We start from the raw sequence: 10,363 nt of genomic DNA on the forward strand, positions 1-10,363 counted from the left end.
GCTTGGTGTAACTCAAGAAAATCTTAAACTGTATCTATTCCTGTACACATTGAGGGATAAAGCAAAGATGTGGGCTCAAGCATTAGAGCCAGGCGAAATTCATGAATGGGGACAGTTGGTTGATAGGTTCATGAATATATTCTTCCCTCCATCTGTCAACATAAGGAGGCGAAGAGAGGTGTTGAATTTTGAGCAAAAGAGTTATGAAACCCTGAGCACCGCTTGGATGCGATTCCGACAGTTAGTAAAGAACCTGTCTCTTATACACATCTAGATGTGTATAAGAGACCTGCATATTGGGATTCCTGATAATATCTTGATGGAAACCTTTTACAATGGCCTAGACCCATCAACAAGTGCAGCTGTCGACTCCTCTGCAGAGGGAGGATGAATGAATAAGTCATATACAGAAGCAAAGGGCATATTGGATTATATATCGCGACATTCTGATGAATGGATTGATAATGGGCTTGAGGTAAGATGTCTAGAACCAGAAAGAGTAGAGAGGGCCAATGTGCCAACAGACACAATGAGCGCATTGATCGAGCAAATGACCACGATGACATCGCTCCTCCAGACGGTGGCTAATCAGTGGAAAACTCTCTCCCAGGGAGTAGCGCAAGTTAATGCGGTGACTCATATGACTGTTATAGATTACACTCAATGGGGAGAAGTACATCCAGCAGACGTTTGCCCATGGGATCAACAACCCGTATATGCTATTTATGATAAATCATGGGGCAACAACCATAACCATGATTGGGGGAATCACCCTTTGGTTTGGATGAGAATCTCTATCACGAAGACCATAGTTTCTATCAATTTAGTTATTAAGAGGATCGAGGCAACCCTCCAGTCTTTACTACCCCGGACTGTAGTCCAAGTGATTTTCAGGGTACACAGCCATGCGACCAACTGTTTGCATATAATATCTCTTGCAGTACCTTGTCTCTGGAAACATCACTGAAGCATTACATTGAACAGAGCGAGGCAATGAGACAGTCGCAAGCTGGATCTCTCAAAGAATTAGAAGACCAAATAGATCAGCTTACAAGAGAATTAAAGAAGAAAACGCCTGGTACATCACAAGGAAGTTCAGGAATATTGGGGTCAAAAGGTAAAGAACAATGTCATGTCGTGACATTACGGAGCGGCAGAACAACAGCCCCAATTGCGCCAAAGGTACCAGATGCGGTATCAGTACCTGCTAAGTTAACTATTGATGATGACCAAGTACAAAATAACGAAAGCAACCCAATTCAGAAGCAAGATTATTTACAAAAGATGAAGCTTCTCAAGACTTAAATTCTCAATCAACGCAACCTCTAACCAACAACGCACAACAAGCACAGGACCTCACTAAGCAGCAAAGTGAGCAGGAAACACACCGGGATCCTCCACCTTTCCTGTCTAGGCTTAAAAAGAAAGAAGATAGTAAGCAATTTCAGAGGTTCCTGGACGTTCTTCGATAGCTACATATTAATATTCCCTTAATAGAAGCATTAGAACAGATGCCGAGTTATGCAAAATTCCTCAATGACATTCTAGCCAACAAGAGAAAGATCGGAGAAAATGAAATAGTTGCACAAACATACGAGTGTAGCACTTTGTTTCAAAATAATCTCCCCGCTAAAATGAAGGATCCTGAGACTTTTACATTACCTTGCACCATAGGAGGGAAGATGGTCGGGAACGCATTGTGTGATTTGGAGACGAGCATAAATTTGATGCCCTTGTCAATCTTTAAGAAGCTAGACATCTGCGAAGCCAAACCAACCACGATTACTTTACAGTTAGCCGATAGATCAATAAAGCTTCCAGAGGGCAAGATAGAAGATGTTCTCGTGCAGGTAGACAAGTTTATCTTCCCAGCAGATTTCTTTATATTGGACTATGAAGCAGATAGAAAAATCCCTATCATTCTGGGACGCCCATTTCTCGCCACAGGGTAAGCATTGATTGATGTACAGAAGGGAGAATTGACCATCCGGGTTGATGATCAAGAGGTAAAGTTCAACGTACTCAATGCGTTGAAATATCCAAGAGCTATAGAAAACTACCAATACATCGAGGAACTCCAGGGAGAACAACTAAACGAAACCCTTAAAGAAATAGAGGAGGAAGATTTTGAAGACGGCACATTAGTGGAGGAAGATTGCGCCATAATTCATGCTAAATCTAATTTCAAACCATTCAAGTTATCTGAACGGACTTCGCAGTGTATTAAGCCATCATTAGAAGAGCCTTCTGTGTTAAAGTTAAAGCCGTTGCCAATACATTTAAAGTATGCTTACTTAGGAAGTAACGACACGTTACCTGTTATCATCTCTGCATCACTAAGTAAGGAGAAAGAAAATGCTCTCATACGGATCCTGAGAAACAACGCAAAAGCCTTAGGATGGTCCTTGGCAGATATTAGAGGAATCAACCCCTCGTATCGCATTCATAAGATTCGTCTGAAGGAAGGAAAGAATGGATCAGTAGAAAGGCAGTGTCGCTTAAACCCTGCCATGAAGGAGGTTGTAAAGAAAGAAATAGTGAAGTGGCTGGACGCCAGTGTCATCTACCCAATATCCGATAGCAGCTGGGTAAGCCCAGTGCATTGTGTTCCAGAGAAGGGGGGATGACAGTCATCACCAATGACAAGAATGAATTAGTTCCCACAAGGACAACTACAGGGTGGAGAATATGCATGGACTATCGCAAGCTAAATTTGGCCACTAAAAAGGACCACTTTCCACTCCCATTCATTGACCAAATGTTGGACAGACTTGCGGGGAACAAATTTTTCTGCTTTCTTGATGGCTATTCAGGGTATAACCAAATAGTAATTGCACCGAAGGATCAGGACAAGACAACCTTCACATGCCCATTTGGTACGTTCACATTCCAACGCATGCCATTTGGACTCTGTAATGTACCAGGCACTTTTCAACGATGCATGATGGCAATATTTTCGGATTACTTTGAGGAGTCAGTCAAAGTTTTCATGGATGATTTCTCAGTTTTCGGAAGTAACTATAACTCCTGTTTGACCAACCTTAAAAAAGTCTTGAAAAGATGCGTAGAAAACAAATCTTGTACTGAATTGGGAAAAATGCCACTTCATGGTGGAGGAAGGAATAGTTCTGGGTCATAAAATCTCCAAGGCAGGATTGGAAGTTGATCAAGCAAAAATCGACGCAATTTTCAAATTACCCCTACCAGTGAATGTAAAGACACTAAGGAGCTTTCTGGGTCACGCGGGATTTTATAGAAGATTTATTCGCAACTTCTCTCAGATCGTAAAACCCCTTAGTGCACTTCTCGAAGTTGATCGCGAGTATAAGTTTGATGTTGCCTGCACTAAAGCATTTAACACATTAAAAGATGCACTTATCTCTGCTCCAATTTTGGTTGCCCCAGATTGGACGCAACCCTTTGCATTGACGTATGATACCAGCGGATATACTGTGGGCACAGTTTTGAGTCAGCGTCGGGAGAAGGTTTTGCATCCCATTTATTATGCGAGTAAAACATTGAACGACGAGCAAGAGAACTATAGACCATAGAGAAAGAAATGCTCGTAGTGGTATTTGCACTGGAGAAGTTTCGACAGTACCTGATCGGGACAAATGTGATGGTGTATACAGATCACTCTGCAATTAAGTATCTAATGACGAAGAAGGATGCAAAACAAGATTGATACGGTGGGTGCTGCTCCTACAAGAGTTTGACCTGAAAATTAAAGATAGGAAGAGCACCAAGAACCAAGTCGCAGATCATTTGTCAAGACTAGAAAATGGCAAGGTTCAAGGGATAGAAAAAGATATTGAGGAAAGATTCCCCGATGAGCTGCTGATGGCAGTAGGCGTTAATGTCCCTGGTATGCGGACATGTAAACTTTATAGTTTGCGGTCAATTACCGGATGATTATACCTACCAGCAGAAGAAGAAGCTAAGACATGATGCAAAATTTTATTTCTGGGACGATCCATTCCTGTATCGACAAGGACCTGATCATATCATACGTCGATGTGTCCCTGAGCACGAAGCCAAGAGCATTTTAGAACTCTGTCATGAGTCCCCATATAGAGGACATTTTGGGGGGCAAAGAATTGCAACAAAAGTCTTACAGTGCAGCTACTTTTGGCCAACTCTATTCAAAGATGCCCATGCTCATGTTATGAAATGCGATAAGTGCTAAAGGACAGGGAATATGTCCAAAAGAAATGAAATGCCATTGACGTCAATCTTAGAAGTTGAATTATTTGACGTATGGGAAATTAACTTCATGGGCCCGTTTCCACCATCTGAAGGTCATCAATATATTTTAGTTTTGATTGACTATGTTTCAAAATGGGTTGAGGCCATCGCATGTGCCAAGAACGACGCAGCCACTGTGGCAAAGTTTTTGAAGAAGAATATTTTTGCACGCTATGGAACGCCACGTGGCTTAATTAGTGATGAGGGCTCTCATTTCATCAACCGCATAATTGCTAACCTGCTGACTAAATTCAACGTTAGCCATTGAGTGGCAACCGCATACCACTCACAGACTAATGGACAGGCAAAAATTTCTAACAGAGAGATCAAAACTATCTTGGAGAAGGTAGTTAATACTACCAGGAGGGATTGGTCAACCAAGCTTGACAAAGCACTATGGGCTTACCGGACTGCCTACAAAACACCAATGGGCATGTCCCCGTACGCCTTGGTCTTCGGAAAAGCTTGTCATCTACCGCTTGAGTTACAACACAAGGCAATGTGGGCATGCAAGAAGCTGAAGTTCGATTTAGCTAGTGCGGGGAAAATCCGAAAGTTACAATTGAATCAGTTGATCGAGTGGCGAAGGGATGCCTATGAGAATGCCAAGATATATAAAGAGAAAACAGAGAAATGGCATGATGAATGGATCGACGACCGGACATTCATCGAAGGTCAGCAGGTACTGCTATTCAACATACGTCTGCGACTGTTCCTTGGGAAGCTGAAGTCTCGTTGGTCTGGGCCATTCTGAATTAAGACCATCTTTCCCCACGGCGTAGTGGAATTAACAACTTTAGATGGGAGCAGTGCACTCATTGTCAATGGTCAGTGGATCAAACCCTATTATGGAGGTGGCTTCGATCGGTGCATGGACACCATTGATTTGGGAAAGCAGGATTAAAATGCCTGCAGGGAAAGCGAGTGTGCTAACTCTGAGAAATTCTTTTAGTCGGCCTTCCCATCTATGTTTACTTGCCTTCTTTACAGCTTTCTTTTATCATTTGTTTCATGTTGTAATTGTTATTTAGTAGAAGTAGTCGTTAATGCTATAGAAGTTTCATGTCACATCTGTTTCCTTACATTACATGTAGTAGCGCTGGGCACATGTTTTTGTGAATGTTTGGATAAATTAACGTCAACTTGAGTTAGGAAGAGAGGAAAATAAACTGGCATATAACGAAAGGATGGGTGTAGTAAGGAGAAAGAAAAGGGAGATATGCATTTAATACACCCAATTACATTGCGGTGAGGGGTNCATATAACGAAAGGATGGGTGTAGTAAGGAGAAAGAAAAGGGAGATATGCATTTAATACACCCAATTACATTGCGGTGAGGGGTGTGTTGCGCACATATGCGTCCTTTGCCCGGCCTTAGTTAAATGCACTATGTTGAGGCATCCTCCAGAAATGTATTTAGTTAAGGGGTGTGCTGCGGGGATGTATGCGTGTTGCCTGTCCTTAGCAAAAATGTATCTGCGTTTATTGGAAGCATGTTGTGAGTTGCAAATCATGCACTCGTCCGAATCAAATTTTGTAACTTCACCAAATTCTTTGACTCTTGTACAGGCATGAGAAAATTTTGTTTGTAATGCGACCATTTGTAGTATATTCGCATACTTTATTAATAGTCAATACAATCAAAGTACATAATTCACTCTACTCTTTGTTTGTGCCTCTTTCTTTATCTTCTTTTGTTAATCTTTGCTATATTTGTACTCTTATATTTTTACGATCTTCATTGCATTGCTATGTTGTATTATATATTACACTTAGAAACATTTCCCATACTTACTAAATTCTGACTAACACTTTGTTAACTCTTAGTTTAGCAGTACTTTACCTTTTATCTTTCAAAGTCTTGCTCAAACCTTCTTTTTGAAATTTTCTTCTAAGTGTTTGTCTAGTCTATCCAAACAATGCAATGAGGACCTTGCTCATCTTTAAATTTGGGGGTGGGGAAGGTCTGAGCAGATGAACTTAGAAGTATGCAGTATTTCAAAAAAAAAAAAAGCGTCTACTTTCATTTTAAAAAAAACAATTTTTTTATGCAAAACTCCAATGTCAGCGCAAGGGAAAATTTCAAAACTGTTCCCAACCTGATAAGAGTTTAATTGTGAAAGGAGTCTGCTCGTAGTTGGATGTTCATATGACACCCGTAGGAGCAAGCCAAAACGAAGGTGAGTTTCCAAGAACAACGTAGTATAAGCCAAAAGGGAAAAAGAAGGCAAGGGAAAACTCCTCTGATTATCATGAGTTAAAGTTAGAACTGGCACACTACTGTAGTTGGATATTCGCATGATACCCATGGGGACAAGCCAAAACGAAGAGTGTAACCATGACCAACTGTCTCTAAGTGAATAAATGACGCAAAGTTTTGCTCACAACATATAGTTACATCAAGTTGTTTTGATAAAGAAGGGATGAATTGTTAGTAATTATGCGCCAATTGTATGAAAATTAACTTAGTATGACAATAATTATAAATGTTTGCAATTACACCCACTAACGCCAAAAAGATGGAGGAAAAGCCAAACTTTACTCTGTTTTGCAGGAGACCAAGTCACCGCTTACGCTCAAGGCTCATGAGAAACTAATAAACGCATCTCATTGCGCCCGTCGATCAACCTTGAAGAGACATTACAAAGTAACGGTGCAATGCGATAATCAGTCCAGAAGCTATGCTTCGACCGCATACGGTAAATAAAATCAATAATACCGCAATTGCGAACCTATGTATCGAAAAGATGCACTGAGCAAACGCGAAGATGGGAGGAATCTGAGACACGTGTACAACTAACAGTTGTTTATATCTGACCAGCTATATACCCGATCGAAGCTCTGTGCAGAGACCTCTGCTACCGGTGGAGCAAGCCTGAGAGGGAAGCTCTTCATGCCATTGAAACCATCCGATCCGGTAAGTAGATCTCCATTGAATCTGTGCCAAGACATTGGCACCAGATTGTATCTATTCTATCTCTCTTTCATTGTATTCCATATTTTCTTTATCTCTTCATTCACACATCATGTATCAAACATTTAGTAGAATTATTAAATGTTTCGATAGATTTCGTTTAACATTTTCTATCTATTTCCATTCACTCATTAGTCACTTTCTTCATGATGTTATCTTAATCCCTTGATGAGTAATATGAATCACGAAGAACTTAATATGTATTAAAGTTATAAATACGTTTAGCTAAAGCATGCTAGACGGCATCTTCACCTGTGAGAGCAGAAGTGAAGATGTCATTCTGATCTATCGAGAGAATGTCAGAAGAATGCGTTAACTAAAGCAAGTAGTACTTCCAGACATGGAAGCAACCTTGTGTTTCATTACGTTAGACTCTGTTTCACCACAGACATGTGGGAAACGTGGCCGATCATTGAGAGGTGTATGCCAAGAGAAGAGTGGAACAATATTTGTACCTTCAATTCGATTAAGAACTTGCGTTGTTTGTAATACTTATCTTTCTCTTTCTAATCTGTTCACAAGACTTGTCGTCGCATTCCATGTCTTTGCACAACCTTCACAGCCAGCCTTAATCCTAGTATCTTGCACATAAACCCTGTATCTTGTAACATCTAGTTTAGGTTTATTGTATTTTCGTGTTTTATCGCATCGTACTGCTTTCCTTTATTTTATTGTAATTTACATACTGTACACACTTTTAAAAAGAAATGAAAAACCTGGTCGAATATACCATGAACATACCGCAATAACCGGCACCACTTCCCCGTGTTCAACCTCGGATCACACCGAGAAACTTGCGGTGGAATTACACTTGGTTCCATCGTAAGGAAACTTGTGACAACGCAGGGCATACTACTTGAGCATCTCTAATTAACGCATAAATAGTAGTAGTATCGCATCATTATAAGCATTGAATATCATACATACAAATCGTGTTACAAGGAGCCCACATCTATCTCATCTCCATCCATCTTACTTGGTCAACCTTTTATGAAGACAGCCAAGACTAAGATAGATGTGGATGAGGGCACTTTGTCTGTTGAGTTCGATGGAGAGTTTGTTAAATTTAATATTTTCGATGCTATGGAAACTTCTACCATAGGGCAAGTACATTCTTTATGCCAGATTGATGTGTTTGACTCTCTTGAGCATGAGGTTATATGAGACGTCTATGAAAACAATGAGGATGACTTAGGAGAGTTGATCCCACTTGGAGAGCTTGCCACCTTGTTTATGACAGAGTCGGTAGGTATGCCCTCGACCCCTCATATTCTGATGATAAATCTTCTGACAAGGTGCTTCCTTCTATTTTTCAGGCACCTAAATTGGAGCTAAAAGAGCTTCTAGATCACCTGAAGTATGCCTAGCGGCTACATATTCTGCTTCCATAGTGAAGTCAGCGATGCATCCTTGCTTAATGCTTCGCCATACTACAACCCCTTCATTCAGAGTGAACACTGACCCCGTTGATTTACGAGAATCTCTATCAGTCTAAAAGTTAAAGTCTATGTATCCCTTAAGGATCAAATACTTATCTCCATACACGAGCATGTAGTCCCTCGTTCTCTGAAGATACTTGAGGATCGTCTTGACCGTTGTCCAATGATCTAATCCTAGATTAGATTGATAACGACTGACAATCCCTACTGCGTAACAAATGTCGAGATTGGTACACAACATTCATACATTAAGCTTCCAACAGCTGAAGCATAGGGAATCCATCTCATTTCCTCAACTCTTGAGGTGTTTTAGGACATTGATCCTTAGACAAAACAATTCCATGCCTGAAGGGTAACAAGTCCCTCTTGGAATTCTGCATCATGTACCTGATCAATATTTGATCGATGTATGATGCCTGAGACAGGGCCAACCTCTTGTTCTTACAATTCCAAATTATCTGGATCCCTCGAACATACTGTACCTCACCTAAATCATTCATTTGGAACAAGGCGGCTAGCCACTTCTTAATGTCAGATAGAAACCCTACATCATTCCCAATGAGTAGGATATCATCCACATACAATACCAGGAAAGCTACTGAGTTGTTGATGATCTTCTTATAGACACAAGGCTCATCAACGTTATGATCAAAGCCAAACGATTTAACTACACTGTCAAATCTAATGTTCCACGATCTAGGTGCTTGTTTCAGCCCATAAATGGACCTATTATGCTTGCAAACTCTTTGCTCTTGATCTGGAACTACGGACCCCTCTAGTTGAACCATGTAGATGGTCTCCTCAAGATTACCATTAAGAAAGGCAGTCTTGACAACCATTTGCCATATCTCATAATCATAAAATGTGGTTATGGGTAGGAGTATCCTGATAGACTTGAGCATGATAACAGGTGAGAGAGTTTCCTCATAGTCCACTCCCTCGACCTGGGTATAACCCTTTGCCACGAGTCTAGCCTTAAAGGTTTACACCTTTCCATCTACACCTCGTTTTCGCTTATAGATCCACTTACACCCTATAGGTTTTACTTCATCAGGTTGATCCACAAGCCCCCAGACTTAATTGAAGTACATAGACTCCATCTCCTAGTTCATGGCTTTAATTCACTCATCTTTGTCAACATCCTTCATTGCTTGCTTAAAAGACAATGGATCCTCGACCCCATTATTAGAAATGATGTTCTGGGCTTCAGTCAAACCCATGTAGCGATCCGGTGGGTTCATAACCCTCCCACTACGTCGAGGCAGTCTCAACTCTTGAGCTGGTTGGCTAGATGTATTGACCTCAACAACTCTTGTTGATCTGTCACTTGTCCGTCTATTTAACAACTCTTGTTGAACCCTCATTGTCTCACTCTCACTAGAAAACTCACATAAAACAAGCTTACTTCATGGTTTATGATCCCTAATGTGGTCTTCTTCCAAGAAGATAGCATTTGTAGAAACAAACATTTTATTCTCACTTAGATCATAGAAGTATCTACCCCTTGTTTCCCTGGGGTAGCCTACAAAGAGGCAAACTTTCGAATGCGGTTCTAACTTCTTCGGGTTAGTCACAAACATATGAGTCAGACACCCCTAAATCCTGAAGTGGCGTAAACTACCTTTACAACCTCTCCACAACTCAAAAGGTGTTTCAGAAACACTTTTCGAGGAACTTTGTTCAGAATATAACATGCAATCTCCAC

At 40.8% G+C, this 10,363-nt stretch overlaps 2 protein-coding genes across 2 annotated transcripts; both read left to right on the top strand.

Moving 5' to 3' along the window:
• The first annotated feature begins 391 nt into the window (after positions 1-391).
• LOC120079251 lies at positions 392-3,912 on the top strand. The gene is given in 7 exon segments (XM_039033410.1): positions 392-778; positions 895-1,233; positions 1,971-2,622; positions 2,625-3,070; positions 3,072-3,540; positions 3,543-3,674; positions 3,677-3,912. Coding segments are annotated over 7 exon segments (2,661 nt in total).
• Positions 3,913-4,672: 760 nt separating this feature from the next.
• Positions 4,673-4,999, top strand: LOC120079253. Its single transcript, XM_039033411.1, has one exon. It carries the CDS (start codon positions 4,673-4,675, stop codon positions 4,997-4,999), a length of 327 nt encoding a protein of 108 aa, XP_038889339.1.
• Positions 5,000-10,363: the final 5,364 nt, after the last annotated feature.

The sequence above is a fragment of the Benincasa hispida genome, chromosome 6, assembly GCF_009727055.1.
Source record: "Benincasa hispida cultivar B227 chromosome 6, ASM972705v1, whole genome shotgun sequence".
Classification (NCBI taxonomy): Eukaryota; Viridiplantae; Streptophyta; class Magnoliopsida; order Cucurbitales; family Cucurbitaceae; genus Benincasa; species Benincasa hispida.